This window comes from Piliocolobus tephrosceles, chromosome 1 (genome assembly GCF_002776525.5).
Source record: "Piliocolobus tephrosceles isolate RC106 chromosome 1, ASM277652v3, whole genome shotgun sequence".
In the NCBI taxonomy this organism is placed as follows: Eukaryota; Metazoa; Chordata; class Mammalia; order Primates; family Cercopithecidae; genus Piliocolobus; species Piliocolobus tephrosceles.
Genome location: NC_045434.1, coordinates 40,297,409 through 40,321,850, shown reverse-complemented (window position 1 = coordinate 40,321,850; position 24,442 = coordinate 40,297,409). Strand labels below are relative to the sequence as shown.

At 38.5% G+C, this 24,442-nt stretch overlaps 2 protein-coding genes across 2 annotated transcripts in view; one reads left to right on the top strand and one right to left on the bottom strand.

Annotated features, from left to right (window-relative positions):
- RGL1 (ral guanine nucleotide dissociation stimulator like 1) overlaps positions 1 to 8,888 on the bottom strand; it is a 289,540-nt gene extending 280,652 nt beyond the window's left edge. Inside the window, exon 1 of the mRNA XM_023203464.3 lies at positions 8,496 to 8,888. The gene's annotated coding sequence lies outside the window, so the exon portion shown is untranslated. The remainder of the gene's footprint in view (positions 1 to 8,495) is intronic.
- Positions 8,889 to 9,057: 169 nt separating this feature from the next.
- Positions 9,058 to 18,530, top strand: ARPC5 (actin related protein 2/3 complex subunit 5). The gene is made up of 4 exons (XM_023203466.2): positions 9,058 to 9,476; positions 11,815 to 11,887; positions 14,279 to 14,455; positions 17,139 to 18,530. The coding sequence occupies exons 1-4, from the start codon at positions 9,334 to 9,336 to the stop codon at positions 17,199 to 17,201; spliced, it is 456 nt and encodes a 151-aa protein (XP_023059234.1). The 5' UTR covers positions 9,058 to 9,333; the 3' UTR covers positions 17,202 to 18,530.
- The last annotated feature ends 5,912 nt before the right edge of the window (positions 18,531 to 24,442 follow it).

Genomic DNA, 24,442 nt, shown 5'->3' with positions numbered 1-24,442 from the left:
AGCCACATAAATTTAAAAATTTTTTTAAATAATGAATTTAAAAAGGAAAGCCACATCATAACCTGTACTAATTTAAAATAATATTATTCGGCCAGGCGTGGTAGCTCCTGCCTGTAATCTCAGCACTTTGGTAGGCTAAAGCAGGAAGACTGCTTCAGCTCAGGAGGTAGAGGCTGCAGTGAGCTATGATCACACCACTGCACTCCAACCTGGGCAACATAGCAAGACTCTGTTTCTAAAAAATAATAATATTATTACTAACATTGAGTGAGAGCTATATATCAAGTACTTTTCTAAGCACTTACATGTATTCATTTAATCCTCCCAATAATCCTATGAGGTAGATATTATTATAATACCTACTTTACAAATAAGGAAATTGTAGCACAGATAATTTAAGTAACCTCCCAAGTAGTAAATAAAGGCCGAGCTGAGCGTTAAACCCAAGAAGTCGAGCTCCAGAATCCATGTTCTTAATCATTATGCCTTAATGCTTCTCTAAATAATAACAATGCAGATTCACTACAAAGCCTAAAAGAATCCATATTTATTTAGCACCTGTCCTGAAGCTTTTCTGTCATTCTGCTCCAACCACAGTACCAGTGGGCATCCTCCAAACTATGGAAGCCAGGTAGGCAGGATGGGCTAGGGTGGAAAACTTTAGTAGGTTCTAGATACCAGAACTTTGGCCCTGCCCCACTCCCCTGTTGCCCAGGACCTCATGCCAAACATAAATCCCAAGATTATCTTATCTTAGATGTCCCTGACTTTCAGGGATGTACTAAATCTGGGACCCAAGGCAATGGAACATTGTTCTACTGCATTGTCTAGTTAAAATTAAGTGTAAATGGTTCCTCAAAAAATTAAAAAGAGAATTAACATATCAGGCAATTCCACTTCTGGGTATAAAAAACAAGGTCTTGGCCAAGCACGGTGGTTCATGCCTATAATCCCAGCACTTTGGGAGGCTGAGGTGGGAGGATCGTTTTAGCCCAGGAGTTCAAGACCAGCCTGGGCAACATAGCAAGACCCTGAATCTATTTTTAAAAAAAGTAAAGTAATTTTTTTTTATAAAACAGAACCTCAAAGAGATATTTCTACACCCATGTTTATAGCAGTATTACTCACAATAGCCAAAAGGTAGAACCAAACCAAGTGTGCATTGACAGATGAATGGATACCCACGATGTGGTATATACAAACAATGGAGTATTATTCGGCTTTAAAAAGGAAGGAAATCTATTCATGTGCCACAACATGGATGAACCTTGAGGACATTATGCCAAGTTAAATAAACCAGTCAAAAATAGGCAAACACCACATGATTCCACTTACATGTGGTAAGTAGAAAATGGTGGTTGCCAGGGGCTGGGGAGCAGGGAACAGGGAGTTATTGTTTAATGGGTACAGAGTTAGTTTTGTAAGATGAAAAGAGATCTGGAGATGGACGTTGGTAATAGCTGTACAACAATGTGCTTAGTACTACTTAATTGTACACTTCAAAATGGTTAAGATAGTGACTTTGTTATGTCTATTTTATCATAATCCTTTTTAAAAATTGAATTACTAGTTGACACCTACTGATCTCTCTAAATACAAAAAAAGTGACATCTTTTCTGTTAGACTAAATATTAGAAATCAGGCTCTATGTCGCCGGGCACAGTGGCTCATGCATGTAATCCCAGCACTTTGGGAGGCCGAGGTGGGCAGATCACCTGAGGTTGGGAGTTTGAGACCACCCTAACCAACATGGAGAAACCCCATCTCTACTAAAAACAAAAAATTAGCTGGGTGTGGTGGCCTGTAATCCCAGTTGCTTGGGAGACTGAGGCAGGAGAATTGCTTGAACCCAGGAGGTGGAGGTTGCGGTGAGCCGGAGATCGTGCCATGGCACTCCAGCCTGGGCAACAAGAGAGAAACTCCGTCTCCAAAAAAAAAAAAAAGAAAGAAAAAGAAAAAGAAATCAGGCTCTATGTCTAGTCTCAAAATACAGAGATAAGGTAAGGAAAGCTCACAGTAATATCTAAAAAACGAGTATCCTTTAAAAAATCATTAAAATAACAAGGTTTTTTTAGGTTCACAATTTACAGTTCATTTCAAGCTCTTATATGGGTTTGTTTAGACCTTTGATACTTGGCTATATACTTATTTTTAGAAAAAAGTAATTCCAAATTATTATAATTTGGAGTAATGAGAAAGATACTGAAAGTAGAGAATGGTGATTAAATGCACAAACCTCAGAATCTCACAGACTCAGTTCCCACACCATTCTGCCACCTGCTGATTGAATATCATCGGCCAAATTACATGACCTCTCTGAGCTTTAGTTTACTCATTCATAAAATGGGGACACTAATTTCTAGGCCGTAGAGCTACTCGGGGATTAAATAATGCAAGTAAAGGGTTTATTTACCAAGTGTCTGACACACAATAAACTTATTAAGTGGTTACTATTATTAATAAAAAATGAACAGGATAAGGATAAAGAGTAGGAAATTATAAGGATTGCAGGATCTTTCAAATATTATCAAAACTATGAGTCTTAGATAGTTGACTTCCTATTTTCTTTAAGAAATAAAGATAGGTCGGGCACGGTGGCTCTCGCCTGTAATCCCAGCATTTTGGGAGGCCGAGGTGGGCGGATCACGAGGTCAGGCGATCCAGACCATCCTGGCTAACACGGTGAAATCCCGTCTCTACTAAAAATATTTAAAAAATTAGCCAGGTGTGGTGGCAGGTGCCTGTAGTCCCAGCTACTGGGGAGGCTGAGGCAGAAGAATGGCGTGAACCCGGGAAGCAGAGCTTGCAGTGAGCCGAGATCGCGCCACTTCACTCCAGCCTGGGCCAGAGGGAGACTCCGTCTCAAAAACAAAACAAAACAAAAAAGAAGAAGTAAAGATATGTTACTAGAATTTGTGATAATCAGGTTGAGGAACAAAAAGTTGATTTCAATGTTTTGCTTAAAGAGTTAATAGTGGTAATGAGAAAAGAAAAACGTCCATGGTCATGGCAGATACTAAAATAATTATAAGAAAATATTTTGTGCAACTTCTTGCCAATAAATTGGCAATCTAGATGAGATGCATGATTGTCTAGAAACACATAAACTCTAAAATTGATTCAATAAGAGAAAGAAAAACAAATCAATAATAATAGAAGATAAGAATGATCGAAGATCTACCTCTAAAAATATCAGCAAGCCCAGGTCGTTTTGCAGCACACTCTATAACTTTCAAAGACCAAATAGCATGATAATTTCTCATCATTTAAACTATTGCAGAGCGTAGGAAAAAAAGGTGGAAATCTAAATTCGTCTACAAAGTTAGGCTAACACTAATATCAAAACTGGATAAAGATAGCACAAATAAATAAAATTATGGATCCATCTTACTTAAAAACAGAAATTATGGCCAGGCATGGTGGGGTGGCTCATGCCTGTAATCTCATCACTTGGGAGACCAAGGTTGGAGAACTGCTTGAGTCCAGGAGTTGAAGACCAGCCTGGGCAACATAGGGAGACACTGCACCTACAGAACAAAATTTTTAAAGGCAGCACGCAGTGCCTCACATCTATAATCCTAGCACTGTGAGAGGCCAAGGCTGGCAGATTACTTGTGCTCAGGAGTTCAAGACCAGCCTGGACAACATGGCAAAACCCCATCTCTACAAAAAAATACAAAAATTAGCTAGGGGTAGTGGCGTGCTCCTGTGGTCTCAGCTACTTGGTAGGCTGAGGTGGGAGGATGGCTTGAGCCTGGGAGGTCGAGGCTGCAGTGAGCCAAGATCACACCGCTGCCCTCCAGCCTGGGCAACAGAGTGCGATCCTGTCTGAACTTTTTAAAAAAAAATTCTAAAACCATACAAACAAAATATAAACTAATCAAATCCAGCAAGTAATTAAAATGGTAATATTACACAACCAAATAGAGTTTATTCTAGAAACATGCGAATTTTTCAGTGTAGAAAAATATATATATTCACTACACTCATAAATTCAAAGATAGAAACTATACGATTTTTATGATTAGATCCCCATAAAAGGCATTTGATAATTTTAGCCGTCATTTCTAAAAGTCATAAAGCAAAAGTAAATATGTCAACTGCTGAAATACCAAAGGCATTTCCATTGATATAGGAACAAAGCAGAAGAGCCCAGCACTCAATTTTTCAACACTCCTTTCAACATTCTAGCATATACAATAAGATAAAATAAGTGACAGAAATATTGGAAAAGAAGATGTAAATTATCATTACCTCAAATATTATACAGTGTGATAAGAGATGCAACCTTAAAACAACTGTTAGCATTAATAAAATACCCCCATGCTAAGAAAGAATACAGGATAAATATGCTTTAAAGTCCATAGCTTTCATTTTATATCATTAAGCAGTTAAAAAAATCAAATGAAAAAGTCTCATTCACAATACTTTAAAAATAAGACTTATTCTTTGGCACTAAATCTTTTTCCTGAGGCAAGAGTACAGATTTACAATTTTTTTTAATCTTTGAAGTACTAATATATGAATAAAGGTTTATGAAAATTGCAGATACCAGGATGAAATCACTTTTTGTCAAACACAAACTAGAGCCAGGAGAGCACAAAGGAGTAGGGTTCATGATTGCATGGACGAGATAAAAGACATTTTTGGAAGTCTTGTCTCAAGGACTTTCTAAAATAAGAAATTCTGTAGGACTGCAGCAATTCAGATAAAATGCTCTCAAAACAACACCTGCCCAGTAATAGCATCTCCTCCTCTAAAATGTCGCCAAGTCTGACTTTGAGTATCCAAAACCAGTATCTGTTTCCAACCAGCTTACGTGAACTTCTCCTTTTGCCAAATAAAAGTTTTCCTTTGACCAGGTGCGGTGGCTCACGCCTGTAATCCCAGTACTTTGGGACGCCAAGGCAGGCGGATCACAAGGTCAGGAGATCAAGACCATCCTGGCCAACAGGCAGAAACCCCGTCTCTACTAAAAATATAAAAATTAGCTGGGCATGGGGGCGTGCGCCTGTAATCCCAGCTACTTTGGAGGCTGAGGCAGGAGAATGCTTGAACCAAGGAGTCGGAGGTTGCAGTGAGCCGAGATTGTGCCACTGCATTCCAGTCTGGCGACAGAGCGAGACTCCATCTCAAATAAATAAATAAATAAGATTTTAAAAAGTTTCCCTTTATCCTCCCTTCTTTGATGCATATGTAGCTTGTCACAGCTATGCATCTCAGGTTATAATCCTCCTTTCTAATTCCCAAATAAATTCAATGTATTTAGAGATTTTTTTTTTCTTTAGCTTACAGGTTTTTAGTTGACAAGTTTTAGTAGAGAGTTCACCCTATCTACTCCACTTTAATGTGTAATCATAAAATTATGTAAAGAAAAAACTTGAAACAAAGAAAAAATGAAATTTTGAAGGTTCGTGTCTTAAAGTTTAACACATAACCAATTGAGGCAGATATTCATAGGAGCATTAAATCATAAGATAATCTATGCACAACATGCTAAAAATATTTTTACATTTTTATTATGTATATTTATATATATTATGTTGCCAGAGAACCCTGGTATTAAAGCATCCTTACCAGAACCGAAATTCACTTATTTATATTTATAATACGTTTTACATATTTTATTAACATTCATTTTGCACTTCTATTTCAAATAATAAAAATAAATAATGTCACGTTGCAGGATTCAATATCTTTTTTGTTTGTTTGTTTGAGATGAAGCATCTCGCTCTATCACCCAGGCTGGAGTGCAATGGCACGATCTCGGCTCACTGCCACCTCCGCCTCCCGGATTCAAGCAATTCTCCCACCTGACCCTCCCAAGTAACTGGGACTACAGGTGTGCACCACCACCCCCGGCTAATTTTTTGTATTTTTAGTAGAGACAGGGTTTCCCCATGTTGGCCAGGCTGGTCTTGAACTCCTCACCTCAAGTAATCTGCCCGCCTTGGCTTCCCAAAGTTCTGGGATTACAGGCAAGAGCCACCGCACCCAGCCAGGATTCAATGTCTTTATTTGTTATTTAAGTGTTTAGTGGCAAGTTTGGGGAAGAGAAGCACATGTTAGAATCCTTGGTTTAAAATGTCTGAAAAGAAAGACCTATTATAGCCTTATTAAAGTCCCTTCTAACTGAAAAGATCCTTGGCTGTTTGCATCATCACAGAAAATAAGGAACTACATATACAGCATTAACCTTGAGAAAATTCAGATTCAGTCCTGCTTCGGTATTGAACCAAACTAGGTTATTTGCACAAGTAAAATGTCTTAAAACCTTATAAACCTTTTATATCAGGGTAAGCACTCATTTGAAAAATTAAAATAAGGAAAGTAATATTACGTAAGATGAATTAAGTATCATGATTGACATTAAAAATTTAGAATTTGCAAGGAAGTGAAATAATGAGCTTTCTAATTAAAAGATAATTAAGGACAGATTTCTCCACATACACACAAAAATTTCCCTAAAGCTTTATAAAGATATAACTAGCTAATAAGGTGGAGAAGTAATTTATGTGCCCATTAAAAAATACTCAATCTCTGAATGTTAGTCCAAAATTAACTTATCAGATCCTTAAATCATTGGCTAGAAACACATTGAGTACCTATTATGTACTAGGCACTTAGATCATTGTAAGACAATAAAATTTACTGCATTAGAAAAGACATTTTTCACATCTTAAATGCCATAAGCATTATTTGGCTGGCAATTAATTACATTTAACACATTAAACATATAGAGCAAAATTCTGAGCAATCAAAATAATTATACCCTTGAGCAATCGATTATTTAAACTCCTTTCACTATTCCCTTAAGCTGATTTCTACTCTGGGATTCTTTCATAGTTCTCAAATAAGAAAATAAAAAATGTCCTAAATAAGGCAATACAAAAGAATAGAAATGTAAGAGAAGAGCTATATTAGCTCTTGAATCTATCCCTGTTTCCATTTGCTCTCAATAGTGCCTCTATTGTTCGATTTTCTCTTCAAAGAAAAATATTGATTTAAAAGAAGAAAAAGTACAATCAGCTTTAACAGCTAAAGCATACTGATTTAACATCTACTAAAGTTAGCAAAGACTGAAACTGAAAAAAAATTGTAAAATCTCTAAGTTATATAATGCCATCCATCATAGTAATGATTACATACTTCAGTACATGGCTTTTTAAAATAAATATTACCAACAAGTAAAATTTTTTCCTTTGCTGTCTTAAGACAGTCCTAAGATAATTTTTACCAGTGTGTATGTTCATAACTTGAATGTTAATTTAAAGCAATGTTACTTCTATCACCTAAATGATATACTTATAGAAGAGTGGTTTAATTGGGAACAGAAAAACGCCACATTGCTTCTTCCCAAGAAAAAGGGATGTATTCCATTCTCCAGGTCTCTCTCCCACTCTCTATTTATATATTATATACTGCATAGTAAATACACACACACATATATATGTATTTTTTTGAACTTAAAGAAGACTAGATGTATGTATTTACACGTATATATCCAACAAACATTTAATTTTGAGATCTCTCTCCCTCTTCTATTATTCTCAGTATGATTCTCAAACTGTACAGTCTTTCACTTTTCATTCATTCATCAAGCACGTATCGAGTCCCTTCTGCATGCTTAGTTTTTTGTCAGATGGAAGGAAGATACAAAAGAAAAATTGTCTCTGCCCTTCAGAATCTTTCCATCTCTTCTAGGAACAAGATAAAACACCATATATCATGAAGCAATTTATAAGACTAGTCCCAAAACCAATGGTACAAGTAACATGCATTTTACATTTACGTAGAATTTTAGAGCTTGGAAACACTTTCGTGATATTTAATCCTAAGAACAATCTTGTAAAGTGCACATTATTAGCTCCATTTCGGTGATGAGGAATCTGAGACAGATTTTTAAGTGACATGTCTCGTTCAAACATTATGAGTGAAGAGTCAAGACTTAAGCCTGAGTTTTCTGATTCTAAGCCCAGTGCTCTTTTCAACACAGCACTGGAAACCAAAGATTGTGGCACACAACAGGACAACAGCCAGTCTTCTGTTCGAGGTCCAACTAAATTGGACCCATACCTGAGCAATGTCCAGCCAAATGTCCAAATTAATTTTATCCTGCAAATATTTGTTCCTCAGTGTAATACACACAGCACAACTACCATTTCCTTCGTCTTAGTGCCTTTATCTCCTACATTCCGGAAATGGGGATGTCAAATATTTTTTTTTAAATCTGGCCTAGATGGAATCACATAAATCTTAAACCATAATATAAACCTTAAAGGTCTGGTTTCCACCAATCCTTACCCATTTTGTTTTCCCCCAGCACTAGAGAGCCTAACCTACCCTCACCCCTTTTGGGCATTCTTGCTCCAAACAACCACTTATTTTAAGATGTCAATGACCCTTTCCCAAATTCTACAAATTCACCCCAGTTTTGCCAACCGACCCCAGCGCCTGCCCGGACACGTTCCCCTCCCTCCCAGTAGATTTGATACCGAGTTAAGGTTCTGCAGATCCCGTCGCGATGCGTTCACACAGCACTGACAGATAAGATTTGACCTTTCGACTCCGTCCTTGGGGACCTCCCGCTGGCCAAGTAGGGTAGTTCCAACCCCAGGAAACGGGCTTCCCGCTCAGGAACGCAGCCCCTAGCAGCGCACAGTCCGAGGTAACGTCTCTGGCAATTAGAACGATGCTGGGCGCCCCGGTGTGCATCACTCCGCCTCATACTCCTGCCAACTGCAGGGCACTCGGTCCGGCAGCCAGTCCATCCCACCCACATCCAAGTCCCAGCCAGTCGGACCGTACGCAGGACCCGGATGACAGGTCGTTGACGGCTGCAGCAAAAGTCAATGCCACCTGCCACTGCTGCCCATCACCGACAACCTCAGACCCCCTAGACTGGACCGCAGAAAAGCGTTTCTATGGGAACTCCCTGGGAATCACGTGATGCACTCGGACGACCAATCGTTTCTTACCTCCGCCCGCGATCCAGGTTTCGGCCCTCCCTCTCGCCCCCTCCTCCTTCGCCCAGTCCCGCCCCTTGCCTACAGAGAGCCCGCGCCTGCGCGCTGTGTCCTGCGCGCTCCCTCCCCCGCGCGCGCTCTCCGTGAAACAGCAGGGGCGGCGTGGGAGGCGCCAGGAGAGCGTGAACCTGAGGAGGAAGAAGCAGGGCTGGCGCGCAGGCCCAGAACCGTCCGAGCCACGGCAGCCGGCGACGCCCCAGAGCGGAAGAGGGAAGTGAATCAGGCGCCGGGCAGTGGGCTGCTGGGCTCGGCTTGCTGAGGTAGAGGCAGCGCCAAGAAGAGGCCTTTGCCGCTGGTAGGGATTGGGATGTCGAAGAACACAGTGTCGTCGGCCCGGTTCCGGAAGGTGGACGTGGATGAATATGACGAGAACAAGTTCGTGGACGAAGAAGATGGGGGCGACGGCCAGGCCGGGCCCGACGAGGGCGAGGTGGACTCCTGCCTGCGGCAATATCCTTGCATTCGCCGCTCTCCCCACCCTAGCCCAGCCCAGCCCGCCCTTGTCCAGAGACCCGGGAGCCTGAAGGATCCGCGGGGCACCGGCGCGGAGCTGCCCTCTCTACCTGCAGCTAAACCTGTCTCTTTGGGGTCTCCCGCTCTGAAAGGGCAGGAGGAAGCCCCCGTTTCCTACCCAGTAGCCAGGAGACGCGAGGGTCCCACTCTTGGAAGCCTGCCCTCCCCCGCGTGCCTTCCACGCCCCCAGATTCCTCAGGTTGCACCCGAGTGCCTGCCTGCCTCGGGAACAGGTCCCGCCGGCCGCGCCTACGCGGCGTTAGGGAAGGCGGCCCGGGCTGGTAGGGAAAGCTGGTGCCGAGCGCCTAAGTTTTTCTTCGTAGAACTCTATTTCCTGGAGTCACATTAGCTCCAGAAATTTCTGATTGTAGGGAACCTGCGTCTTTCCTTAGTGGTTTTGTTTTTTGTTGTGTTTTTGTTATTGCTAGCATTAAGACAGTTTATTCCTTACCGGGGGCAGGAGGTAGATGGTACGGTTCGAAAATTGAGATCCCCTATGCTTTCAGCCCATTGGCCTTTAAAAAAAAAAAAAAAAGGGGGGGGGCATTTGACGAAATATACATTGCACAGAATTTGTTAACCGGGGGAGGGGAATGAATACAAAAAATGCAAAACTCCTAGAAGGAAGCTTGGAGCCTTTTACCTGCTAAGAAAAGGACAATAGAAAAAACGACGGAAAATGCGTATGGAGAATCCTTGGAAATATTTAAAATAAACCCCAATGAATAAGATAGAAGATGAGACATTTGTATAAAGCAGACTCATTTTTGTAATCCTAAAATTGATTCCATTTTAGTTAAAATATGGCTGTCAGTTCCCGGTTTCTGTTTTTGCATATTTGAATATTCATAACTTTGGCTTCGCATTTGCATTACATCTTTTTTAGAAAAATGTAAATTTTGCAAAAAACCGAAGCTATAGTTTTAGAAAATCTCAAACACTGGCTTTTTATGCATTTCTGATTATTGGATGAATAAGGAAGACTCAATGTCCTGTTATGTGGGGAAAATGTGAGTGAAAATATTTAATGGCAACAGTATCCTTTTTTAAAGGCACCTAAATACAGCATTAGACGTTTATCAATATATAGATAGTCCATTGATTGCCACAACTTTCACAATTAATTAGCTGTTGCTCTTTTACATGATTTAAATAAGTGCTTGGGGTCATAAAAAATGAGCTAATCACATGAGGCATGCTTCTCTAGAAATCCCTGCAGCCTTGAAAATAACAGCTTGTCAACCAGAGATTTTGTGTGTGTAAGAACTTTTTCTTCGGAAGATAAATGGTGAACATGCTTCCTAAAAACATTATTTGTGATGGATAGATGGTGTTTTATGAAACCCCAATGTATTTTAGGTAATTTATGGTGACTCTTAAATGGTACTGCTGTATCCATATCAGTGGATCCACTTTTTGATCAGTACATCTTAAAATACAAAGATACTGTCTTTTCTTACCCTTACATACAGCCAGGAAAGACAGCCCTAGTGGTGGGGTACTAGAGATGGAGGAACAAGTGAACTCTGTGGTTTTCCTTTTAGGGGAATGTCTGGTACATTCTGACAGTCTGATTGGCCTTCTGTTTCTCATGCTTGCTAACTCACTAGTGCTTTCAAAGAGAGTCTGAATTTAATAGGTATGGTCTAACACAGTTTGAATTACCTTTGTGAAATATGAGAGAAAGTATCTAAAGCAAAAAATTAAGCTGCCACCTAAGGGACATATGAATTATTACATCTTCTGTGATGCCTCTTTTCATCTATATTGAGAGACTGCTAATGTGTATCATTGAGATTGCTAATCTGGCCAGCATGTTCTACCAGCATTTCAGTTAATACAGAATATAGTAAAAGTTTGGTCTTTATTTTTTCAATTAGAATCACAGGAAAAGACACATTTTGGTTGATAATAGGTTATTTCATTTGGGGGACTAATAATTCTGATACATATTTTAGGATTTCTTTAACACCACTCTAGGTAGTGTTTGCATATGTATCTCACTGGGAAATGAAAGACTATCAAGGTGTTCATTTGATAGTTAGAACCAAGGGTGAAACAGTCTTTGCTTTATTAAAAAGAAAGTCTAATGTTGTCTTTTGCTTTTGATATCTTGCCTTTGATTAACATCCTGGAAACCAACACATTGAATTTCCAGTATTGAACATGGTGACCAGTAATTTTCTTTTTATATGTAAATCAAGTCTTCAGAACCAGTGGTTATAATACTTTCCTGGGAGCCATGCTTTGCTGCTACACCCTTAACTTCCATCACAGGAAACATGACAGCTGCCCTACAGGCAGCTCTGAAGAACCCCCCTATCAACACCAAGAGTCAGGCAGTGAAGGTGAGTCGCAGACTACAACACAGTGATCTCTGCTGATATCTTATTCTTAGTAAAATCCTCTGCAGTTGCAAAAAAAAATATTTTACCTGTTTGCTATCTTTGACATAGAAGAGTGTATAATGTGGTTTGATAGGTAAAAATTTCACGTGAAAAAATAGCCTTGTAATGTAGTTATGATAATGCTGCATGGTAAGACACAGTGAGTTCAAACGATAGTGAAATCATTTGTGTGTGTTTTTAGAGGAGACCACTCAGGCTGAATTTGAGCAAAGGTTTGAAAAATAAGTTAAATCTTTACAAAAATAAACAGATTGTAATTGCTTTTTAAAGATTTTTAAAAACCGTACAGATACTAAATATTTATTATAGAAAGCTCAGACAGATGGGAAGGTTAAAAAGGTAGTCATTTATGGTCCCACCACCCAGAGATAACAGTTCCTACTTTGGGGCCTTGCTATATTGTTAGAGTTCCCTTTTGTTTTGTAAGAATGAAATTTTATAACCTGCTTTTTCGGCTGTATGCAATGTACAAGAGATTTCCTTCGCAATAAGTGTATTTCTATAGCATTTTTAACAGTTGTATATGGATAAGCTGCAGTGTATACATAACTAATCTTTTGTTATATATTTAGACTGACTTTTCCTATTGTAAACCACTGAAATGAATATTTTTTGGTAAATTTTTAATTGTTCTCTTTGAATAAATTGCTAGCAGTGAATTACTGGATCAAAGAACGCACTTTTTTAAGGCTTTTGGTACATGTAGTATTGCCAAATTGTCCTTCAGAATGGTTGTGCAACTTATATTCTCTGCAGTCTTTTAGTAGTTCTTAACCTATTTAGGTATTTATTTAAAATGATGCCCATAGCATCAACCTCATTGTCCTTAACTATTCATGCATCCTAGGAGCTTCAAGAATCTCAATTGAATAGTAGTAAGTAATAACTTAGGTAAATATGTAATAATTGTCTAGATAATATAATTTTTTATCGGGGAAAGATTGCTTTGGAAGTTGTAAAGAATGTCGTTGAAATTTTATTTTTACCCTGGATGCAAAGATATTTTTCTAAATCTGGTGATTGCATAGTCTTTAAACCAAAGATAACAATAGGTAGTAGAAACGTTGTGTGAAATCCTGACCAGTAGGAATGCTGGAGGTAGCACTTTGTGTTGAATGGAAGGAGAAACAAATTGTTGGAAAGGTCAGTTAAGTGTTCTCTTTGCTTGCCTGGATGGGTAAGAAAATAACTGCTTTTGTAGCAGGCTTTTGCTAAAGAAAAAAGATCATTATTAATGAACATCACTATATTTCGTATCTACAGTCAATTCATATAAATTACAATTTTCTTTTAAGACAGCTTTGTTTATTAAAATTTTAAAAGAAAGTTTTTAAGAAAAAATTACTTCTGAAGGATAATTCAAAGTGGAACTGCAAATCTGCTTCCTTGTTTTGTTGGGAATTTTTTTTTTTTTTTTTTGAGACGGAGTCTCACTCTGTTGCCCAGGTTGGAGTGCAATGGCGCAATCTGTGCTCACTGCACCCTCCGCCTCCCGGGTTTAAGCGATCCTCCTGCCTCAGCCTCCCGAGTAGCTGGGCTCACAGGCACATGCCACTATGCCCACATAATTTCTGTATTTTTAGCAGAGACAGGATTTTACCATTTTGGCCGGGCTGATCTGCCCGTCTCGGCCTCCCAATGTGCTGGGATTACAGCTGTGAGCCACCACACCCAGCTGTTTTGTTGGGGTTTTTTTTTTTAAGATCAAGACATAAAATTTAAATGTTGTTTTAGTAAATTGTTAAATTATCACATTGATCTGTTAGCAAATCCTCTTGGCTCTGCCTTCAGTTATGTCAATAGTCTGTCTAGTTGTTAACCACCTCCACTGCTACTGTGCTCACCACATCCGGCCTGTATTACTGCAATTACCTCCTAATTGCTCTCCCTGCTTCTACCTTATCTCCTACCCCCACTGCTTATTCTCTGTAACATAGATGCCAAAGCGATCCTGTTAAAATGTGAGTCAGATTATGGCACTGCTCTTAAAACCTTCCAATGTCTTCTCATTTCTCTCAGTAAAAGCCAAACTCCTTACAATGCCTGGAGGCCTTACACGATCTGTCCTCCCGTAACCTCTGACTTGCTCACCTGCTTTTCTCCCACCAGTCCACTCCAACCACATTGGGTTTTTTTCCTATTCCTAGAACACACTGAACACACACTAATAGTGTGTTCTTTCCTCTGTCTGAAACACTTTCCTCAGGCCTTCCTCTTTCACGTCCTTCAGGTCCTTACTCAAATGTCACCTTCTTAGTGTGGCCTTTCTGAAATTCTAAACCATCCTCATACAGATACATCTGAATGTTCTGTTGTTTATCTACCCACCAGGACCGGGCAGGCAGCATTGTCTTGAAGGTGCTCATCTCTTTTAAAGCTAATGATATTGAAAAGGCAGTTCAATCTCTGGACAAGAATGGTGTGGATCTCCTAATGAAGTATATTTATAAAGGATTTGAGAGCCCCTCTGACAATAGCAGTGCTGTGTTACTGCAATGGCATGAAAAGGTAAATTATGAATTATAAATCTACATAACTGGTTCTTTTACAATAGGGAATGACAGTGACAACCTCTCTCACCTAAATAACCATTTTGACTTGGTTGTACATTTTTTATTACAAATAAAATGCATGAAAATGATAGTTCATATTTATGTTTACTAGCCTTGGTCTTAAGAGATTCTGATTCCAACACTTGGTGTTTATTCAGCAGTGATTATTAGTAATTAAACATAATCTTGAACTCTGAATTAAATCAAAACTTTGTAAAAGAAAATAAGCAATGTAAATCAAGAATTCTTTCACAGTGACCAAAGGGTGAAAACAACACAAGGATCATCAACAGATGAACAGGTAAATTGTAGTACATACATACAATGGAATATGATTCAACCGTAAAAAGGAATGACATTCTGACACATACTATAACATGAGTAAACTTTGAAAACATACCAAGTGAAATGAGCCAAATACAAAAGAACGAATATTTTATAATTTTACTTATATGAAATAATCTAAGATAGGCAAACACAAAGGGACGGAAAGTCCTTAGAGGTTACCAGGAAGTAGGAAAAGTAAAGAATAGGGAGTTAGTGCTTAATGGGTACAGAGTTCCTGCTTGGAGTGGTAAAAAAAAGTTAGGGAAACAGATAGTGGTGATGGCTACAATACATTGTAAATGTAATTAATGCCAATGGATTTTACACTTAAAGATGGTTAAAATGGCAAATTTTGTGTTAGATATTTTACAACTTTTTTTTAAAGAATTAGGGGTTTGGAGGATCAAGAATTCTTAAATCATTTTTTTTTTCATGCATATATTTTGCAATGTAAGTAGATGCTGGTACATCATCTGTCAAAAGAGTACAAGGAATTTTGAGCTTTGGGTAAAAAACTGGATAACATGTAAATAGAACCAGCCATAAAAATATTAAGTGTTTGAAGTGTATCTGAATGAAAACACACACGTAAGAAAAAAGTACATAGTAAAACTTGTTGTTTAGCCTTGGTCAAGTCACTTTATCCCTCATACACTATCAAAAAGAACTAACATTTATGGATAGGGTAACCATTCCTCACAATTTTCCCAGGATAGCCCTAATTTATGCCTGTTGTCCCATCATAACTATAAATAGTTCCCCCTTTTACTCTAAAATGTACCAGTTTGGATAGTAATTTATATGGCACCCTATTCATGGAACACTTTCTGTTGCCAGGCACCATACTATTAATGTTTTAATTTAATCTTTACAACAACCCTATGAAGTACATAAATATCTTTATCATCCTCAATTTACAGATGAAGAGCCAGCTTTAAAACCAAGCAACCTAGTTCTAGTATAGCCTCAAGATTGCAGTGAACATTGATTAAGCACTTATTATATTCCAAATACTCTTCTAAGGACTTTATAAATATTAACTCATTTAATCCTCATGAAAACAGAGGGAAATGCTTGCTGTTATTCCTCTTTTGTAGCTGAGGAAACTGAGGCATGTGTGAAGTCTTCATTTCTTCCAAATGTCAGTCACCAGTTTTTACCAATCTTCTAAGTATTTCTGAAATCTATCTGTTCAAGTGTATCTAATGCAGCTGTTCACAGCATCTCTCCCAGTCTGTTGCCATAGCTTCCTGACTGGTTTCCCAGCTACCAGTTTTGCCTCCCTCAAATCTGTTCTCTACCCAGCTAACAGAATGATCTCTTTAAAATCAGAATCGCCCTTGTCAGTCACCTGCAGGATAAAGTCCAAGTTCCCAAGTCTGGTTTCATCTTCCATGTCATTCTTCCCCTCCGGCTATAGCAACGCCAGCCTTTTTCCTGAATGCACCATATCGTTTCACACCTCCATACATTTGCTCATGATTTTCTGGTGTTAGCCTGTCACCTGCTCATTCTTTTAATGTGTCATTTCCTCCAGGAAGCCTTAGCTGAAACATTCCTCTGTACTGTTAATCTGGGTATAAACCACTCCCTGGTGCTTTAACAGCACCTGAAGCACAACTCTCATTTCATACATTAGATTAAAGTTATCTGTTTATATGTCTGTCTCCTCGTGCTAGACCAGGAAATGCTGTATTTGTTCACTTTTGTATCCCCAGCATCTAGCACAGTACTCAGTATACAAAGGTATTCCGTAAATATTTTTGAACAGAAAGAAACCAGAGCTCAGATTCCTAATACTTGATCATTACTCTCTGTTTTTCAAATTAGAGTCAGAGTTAAAGTTTCTAAGTTCTTTTAAACAATACCTTCTTTCTTTGGGAGAAAAAAATCTGACAAAGGCTAACTAATTAAAGTGGAAGTTGGGATGGTTGATCCCAGTTTGAATTTTCTCCTGACTGTGTGGTGAGAATGAGAGATGTAGAATGTCCACCTGTTTTGAGCAGGAAGACTACGCTGCAGATTTTTTAAAACATTATTTAGAATTAATGTACTAGAATGTAAACTAGTATCTTACTAAAATGTAAGCTCATGAGGGCAGGGACTTTCAGGGTTTTGTTTATTACTGTAACCCCAGTGGCAAGAACAGTAGTACCTGGTGCGTAATTGGTGTTCAAGAATTTATTATTTGTTAAATGATAAATTCAGGGTCTATAGCCATGCCCATTCCTTCTGTAAGAGATATGTTTTACTTAATATGAGAATTGACCTTTTATGATTCTGTCAACATTTACATCTTGGTTTGTTTTTAGGCACTTGCTGCTGGAGGAGTAGGGTCCATTGTTCGTGTCTTGACTGCAAGAAAAACCGTGTAGTCTGGCAGGAAGTGGAAATCTGCCTTGGGAGTGGGAATTGCTGGTACAAAGACCAAAACAACCAAATGCCACCGCTGCCCTGTGGGTAGCATCTGTTTCTCTCAGCTTTGCCTTCTTGCTTTTTCATATATGTAAAGAAGAAAATTACATATCAGTTTTCCTTTAATGAAAATTGGGATAATATAGAAGAAATTGTGTTAAAATATAAATGTTTCATCCTTTCAAAACCATTTCAGTGATGTTTATACCAGTCTGTATATAGTATAATTTACATTCAAGTTTAATTGTGCAATTTTTAACCCCTATTGGCTGGTTTTTTGTTTTGTTTTGTGTTATTTTTACCTAATACTGAGAGATTTGGTCAGAATTTTGAGGCCAGTTTCCTCGCTCACTGCTAGTCGGGAAATGATATTTATAAAAGATATGAGAGACTGGCAGCTATTAACATTGCAAAACTGGACCATATTTCCCTTATTTAAGCAAAATATGTTTTTGGAGTAAGTGGTGGGTGAATACCACTACCGAGTTCTAGCTTTGTTTTTGCTTGCCTCCTGATTATCTGTACTGTGGGTTTAAGTGTGCTGCTTTCTCTCAGCATCCAATAATCATGGCCTCTCAGTTTATTTGTGGTCACCCAGGGTTCAGAGCAAGAAGTCTTGCTCTATACAAATGTATCCATAAAATATCAGAGCTTGTTGGGCATGAACATCAAACTTTTGTTCCAGTAATATGGCTCTGTTTGGAAAAAACTGTAAATCAGAATGATTTGCAGAAAGAAAGAAAAACTATGGTGTAATTCAAACTCTGGGCAGCCTCTGAATGAAATGCTACTTTCTTTAGAAATATAATAGCTGCCTTAGACATTATGAGGCATACAACTAGTATTTAAGATACTATTTAATATGCCCCATAAATGTCTTCAGTGTTCTTCAGGGTAATTGGGATCTCAGAAGATTTGGTTCAGATCCAAACAAATACACATTCTGTGTTTTAGCTCAGTGTTTTTTTTTTTTTTAAAAAGAAACTGCCACACAGCAAAAAATGGTTTACTTTGTTGGACAAACCAAATCAGTTCTCAAAAAATGACCGGTGCTTATAAAAAGTTATAAATATCCAGTAGTTCCAAAACAAACCACCTGACCAAGGAGGAAGTCAGCTTGTGATTAGTATTTACATTGGACACCAGTTTTGTAATCACTGACTTATGTGCAAACTGGTGCAGAAATTCTATAAACTCTTTGCTGATTTTGATACCTGCTTTTTGTTTCATTTTGTTTTGTTTTGTAAAAATGATAAAACTTCGGAAAATAAAATGTCAGTGTTGAATAATTTATTTTTCTTTGACTTTAACACTTACGAATGTATGGTTAATTAAGAGGAAAGGTTTTCTGCTTCTACCACCAAGTACTGTACTCTTCACAGGAACAATTTGGTAGGGTTTTTATAAGACTATGTAGATATAAGATGATAGAGAAGAGAGTCATTAATAATGTCAGAGCACTACTGAAGCCTTTGGAGTGATTCCATAGCCCTCTGGATGGCAGCTGAATACCTATATGGAGTATCACTGCCCAAAGACCTAGACTAGATAGTGCAAAGTAGCCTAGCAGCTGCAGTCATTCATTCCCAGCCTCCAAAATTCTCTTTCTTACACCTCAAATCTATTTATTGTACTGACCTACTCACAGCAACTTCTGTTTGGTTTCGATCTGCGCCTGACTAGATTCCCACTTTAAAACACTTCCAGGCAATTCCTGGGTGAAGATAAGCTAAGCAATAGGCATTATTTTTAAATGTTACTTAGAGATGAGGACTTGCTATGCTGCCCAGGCTGGAGTGCAGTGGCTGTTCACAGGTGTGATCGTAGTGCACTGAAGCCTCAAACTCCTGGCTTCAGGCAATCCTCCTGCCTCAGCCTCCGGAATAGCTGGAACTACAGGTGCACATACCACTGTGCCTTAGCCAATAGGTATTAGAGGTAGTCAAGTAGGTATAGCATAACCAATTACAAACTTTAAAATCAAATGATACCGAATGTTTTTTCATAAAATCCTTCTTAACATCACTTTCATAACAAGCATTTGGAAAAATTCTGGAGTTCATATTCTGTGTTCACATGAATGGGTGTATTTAGAATCTGCCAGTCTATCAGCTTTACTGAGGGGAGATAATAAAAATATTTAACAAGTAGTATTATATAGAGACCGAGTCAAAATGGATACCAGCTGGAAACAACTGTTTCAACTGTTGCCTCCTGACTAAATGTCAGCCCAGGGTATAGTAACCATGACACAATACTATCCTTGGTGAAAAGCGTTGGGAATAGAATTAATTGTGGGGAAAAAAAATGCCATAGGGATACTTTTTGCACAGAAGTAGTTGTTTACCTCCCATTCTCCTCTTTTAATCTCAGTGGTTTTATTATTTAGTTTCTTTTTTGCCATTTTACAAAGGGGAAGAAGTGGAAAACATAACCCCTTCTTGGTCATTGGGTAACAGCACCATTTAGGTAACAGTCATACTTGATGGCAAGTATGATGATATTTTAAGGACATGAACATGGGAGAAATCAATGTGTAGATGGTACAAATTAACCATATTCTTTTTAAAGCATTTCCTGTGATCCCAGGATCACAAGGACATAGAAGAATAAGGTCTGAATCTTGGTCACCAGTTTGCTGTCAGCCTAATTGAGAAGTAAGGTTAAGCACTTGAAAATTAATGTCATACAAAAAAAAAAGAAAAGAAAACATCATACAATTTAGCATTTGACTGTAAATGCAGTAGTCAATGTTGGGAGAACAACAAAATCAGGGTGGATCAGAGTATTTAAAGTGAGACATTAATTTGAACTAATCCTTTGGAGGGGCAGAAAGGACAAACAGTCCAAGTGAAATGAACAGAGTAGAAACAGAAAGTTAAAAGTGGGCTTAATAATCACCGTTCTTGCAGTTTTAATGTTTAACATAAAATTCTAGATGGTGTGAATTATTAGGATCAGAAACTATCTCCATGGTAGATTCAAGAAAGTCAAATTATAGGAAATCATAAATTTTTATTAGCTGAAATAGACATTGAGGGTCACTTTCACCCCATGTATAAAGGTAAAAAGAAAGGGAAAATTAAATTTTTTTTTTTTTTTTTTTTTTTTGAGACGGAGTCTAGCTCTGTCACTCAGGCTGGAGTGCAATGGCACAATCTCGGCTCACTGCAACCTCCACCTCCCAGTGAGCTCAAGCGATTCTCCTGCCTCAGCCTCCTGAGTAGCTGGGATTACAGACACACGTCACCGTGCCCAGCTAATTTTTGTATTTTTAGTAGAGATGGGGTTTCACCATGTTGACTAGGCTGGTCTTGAACTCCTGACCTCAGGTGATCCACCCGCCTTGGCCTCCCAAAGCGCTGGGATTACAGGCGTGAGCCACTGTGCCCAGCTAGATGGATTAATTTTTAGATACACAGGTTTTCCTTTAGATTTACAAATAACATCACCTTACAGACAAAATATTTTAAAAGCACTGAAATAATTGAAAGACACACCCAATTACGAAACAGACCAACGACCTCTGTAGAACCGAGTACCCTAAAACAAGGCTTCTTCTGTCCATATTCCTGCCGCGGTACCTCTGCCGCACTCCCTCTCCACCTCAGCCCAGTGTCACTAATACAATATGTGAAAACCCCAATATGAAAACGTTCTGTGCAGGTGCCTCTTGTACGATTCCAGATATGGAGGCCCAGGGCGCCCACAGAGGTACAGCAGGTCATCTGCCTCAAGGTGGCGCTACTTGACCACATTGATGATCCAACCACAAGCAACATGGGACACAGCATGCACTTTAACATTTCTGTTTTCCTTTATCATTTCTGTTTCTCGAGTGTGTAAGAGTAATAAATTATCTATGTTTACATCTCTTATTTGTCTCTGAAACAGTTCCCTAGAATCCACACCACATGAAACACAAATTGAGTAGCGTATGACCCACCTGAATTACAAAGCATTCTAAAACTCCCATGTTTTTCAGCCTAGCAGTTAGCTCCTGCTCTGCAAGACACACCATCTTGACCTTTCTGCTAGACTGTATGGGCCCCCTGAAGTCATAGTAGCTGTCTCTTACTCATCCCCACATTCCCTTGGCATAGTTGATGTTCAACAAATATCTCTTGGTTGCGTAACATTGAACGAGCCAAGTCACCTAAGAAATCCTTAACGGCCGGGTGCGGTGGCTCATGCCTGTAATCCCAGCAATTTGGGAGGCTGAGGCGGGTGGATCACCTGAGGTCAGGAGTTCGAGACAAACCTGGCTAACACAGTGAAACCCCGTCTCTACTGAAAATACAAAAAATTAGCCAGGCATTGTGGCGGGCGCCTGTAGTCCCAGCTACTCGGAGGCTGAGGCAGGAGAATGGCGTGAACCCGGGAGGCGGAGCTTGCAGTGAGCCGAGATCGCCCCACTGCACTCCAGCCTGGGCGACAGAGCAAGACTCCGTCTCAAAAAAACAAACAAACAAAGAAATCCTTAACTTATGCACAGGTTCTCAGGGTACCTGAATAGGAAATACATCAGAAGTACAAATTGAGAACTATACAAAGAGCAAAATAATTCTTGGGTTCAAATACCGTAGAGCCAATCAAGTTTAGTCACAAAGAATTTCAATTCACTTCATTGTGGACAGTTAACAAGGGAATTGAATTTATCAGCCTCAGGTGGAAATCAGAGCCACCATGAGTAGTATGTGCAGCCCCTATAGTGTACCTCTGCCAGAAGTCACCAGATAAAGTGGCTGAGGGACAGAATTCCAGCTCACATCTGGCTAACAGTGGCACCATGGGAGTTTATATGAACTGCTCATTATTCTGTGGCATCACCTTCTAAGAGCAGAGATGTGACCCAATACCCCTTATTTTCCTTAAAGATGACCATTAAATTATATCCATGAATTTATATCACCTTCCTTGACTTTATACCTAGATTTTTCTAATTCTGTCAACCCTTAGGGTAATGAATAACTTAAATGGCCAATGCCTCTGAATAACATCATGCTTCCTTTTGTTTCTCCAAAAATTTAATCAAGATGCCAGGGCAACTAAGATTTTCTTCAGTTTGCTAAGTTAAAGATCAGTGTATTCATTAGCCAATGATTCTATATTTTATTCATTTTAGTTTTTATTCATTTGTTTTCAAATAATTTGTTCATATTGTTCAATATTTAAAAGGTAAGAAATATGTACTGTGGTAATTTCCCATTCCACCCTAGTTCCTCTTTTGACAACCAAGTACTATCACTTAATTCTTAGGCATCCTTCCAGATATAGATATAGTGTATGTATTTACAGGCAAATACCTATATAAGATTTTACCCCTTTGTGTACATAAATACTAACATACATAGTATTCTGTGCCTTGCTTTTTTCATTAACAGTGTATTTTGCTGGTAATTTCCTATCAATACATAAAGAACTTCCTTATTCTGTCAGAGGCGTTTGAACCAGAGCAACTCCGTCTTGAATAGGAGCTGGGTAAAATAAGGCTGAGACCTACTGGACTGCATTCCCAGATGGTTAAGGCATTCTAAGTCACAGGATGAGATAGGAGGTCGACAGAAGATACCAGTCATAAAGACGTTGCTGATAAAACAGTTTGCAGTAAAGAAGCTGGCCAAAACCCACCAAATCCAAGATGGCGATGACCCTCATTGTTACACTCCCACCAGCGCTGTGACAGTTTACAAATGCCATGGCAACATCAGGAAGTTATCCTATATGGTCTAAAAAGGGGAGGCATGAATAATCCACCCCTTGTTTAGCACATCATCAAGAAATAACCGTTAAAATGGGCAATAGCAGCCCTCAGGGCTGTTCTGCCTATGGAGTAGCCATTCTTTATTCCTTTACTTTCTTAATACACTTGTTTTCACTTTACAGACTCGTCCTGAATTCTTTCTTGCGTGAGATACACGAACGCTCGCTTGGGGTCTGGATCAGGACCACTTTCCAATAACAATTTTATTTTTATGACTGCATAATAACTCTATTCTATAAATAAATGTACCATAATTTACTTAACCATTTCCCTGTTGATTTCGGTGGTTTCTGATCTTTTGCAATTACAGATAGTGCTACAGTGAATAGCATTGTACACAAGCCATTTTACATATGTTCAAGCCTATTTGTAGTTCAATTCCTAAAGGTGAAAGTTAAGGTCAATTGGAGGGCATTTAAGGGAGATATTGCTAAATTGCCTTTCTTAAAGGTTTTATCAATTATACTTTCTCTAGCAATGTAGAAGAATGCGTGTTTTCCTGCCCCTTTACCTATTCTATGTGTTTGTCATAAAACATTTTTTAATCTTTTCAAGTCTGATGTTTTAAAAATAGTATCATATATTTGCATTTCTCTTAATGTAAATGAGATTCACATCTTTTCACATGTGTAAAAGCCAGTTGTATTTTCTTTTCTATATTTTTGTATTTCTATATTTTCTTTGCCCTTTTGATGGTCTTTTTCTTACTGATTTGTAGGAGCTCTTTTCTACAGGAATGTCAAATATTTCTTGCATTTTGAGTTTCCCTTTATAATAGCTTTTGCTATAAATAAAAAGGTTGTTTTTATTTTTATCAGTTGAGTTTATTAATCTTTTCTTGTGGCATTTAGAGTTCAAGTCATACTTAGAAAGATTTTCCCGGCTCCAAAATTTAAAAATAGAATTTTCATGAAGTGTTCTTGGATGTTTTTATGATTTTAAATTTTAGTTTTTTTATTTAAAAATATTCATATTTTTCTTCTCAACAATTGCTGTTCCAAATGTAAACTAGAAGAGATTAGTTGGTCCCCATACGGAAGTCTTATCCTAATATATTGACTTGGTTGGTTTTCTCAGGACTTGAGGGTGTTTTCTTAAGACAAACTACCCAAAGTATTTCGCATGTGAAAGCACAGTTTCACTGTCATTCAATCAAGTATTTACATGCTAAGGCTGCTTAAAATATTTAAAATACAATCCTTATCCTGCGGGATCTAGATTCTAGGTAAGAGACACAAGCAACAACTAAAATTCAATAGTAAACAAGCTATAATAGAGAAAAGAGTAAATTCATATACAATAACAGATGGGGAGGAATTACTTCTCCAAGAGAGAATGTCAAGGAAAAGGTGTGAAAATGGAAGCATTTCAATGGGCCTTGAAGGCTAAGAGTTTACCAAATAGAAAACAGTAAGGGAATAGCAAGTCAAAGAAACA

Excerpts from the sequence above, each read along its gene's own strand:
- ARPC5 (XM_023203466.2), top strand. The coding sequence starts at position 9,334 with ATGTCGAAGAACACAGTGTCGTCGGCCCGGTTCCGGAAGGTGGACGTG. Across the intron at positions 11,888-14,278 it reads CCAAGAGTCAGGCAGTGAAG|GACCGGGCAGGCAGCATTGT; the intron begins GTGAGTCGCAGA and ends TCTACCCACCAG. Across the intron at positions 14,456-17,138 it reads TACTGCAATGGCATGAAAAG|GCACTTGCTGCTGGAGGAGT; the intron begins GTAAATTATGAA and ends GTTTGTTTTTAG.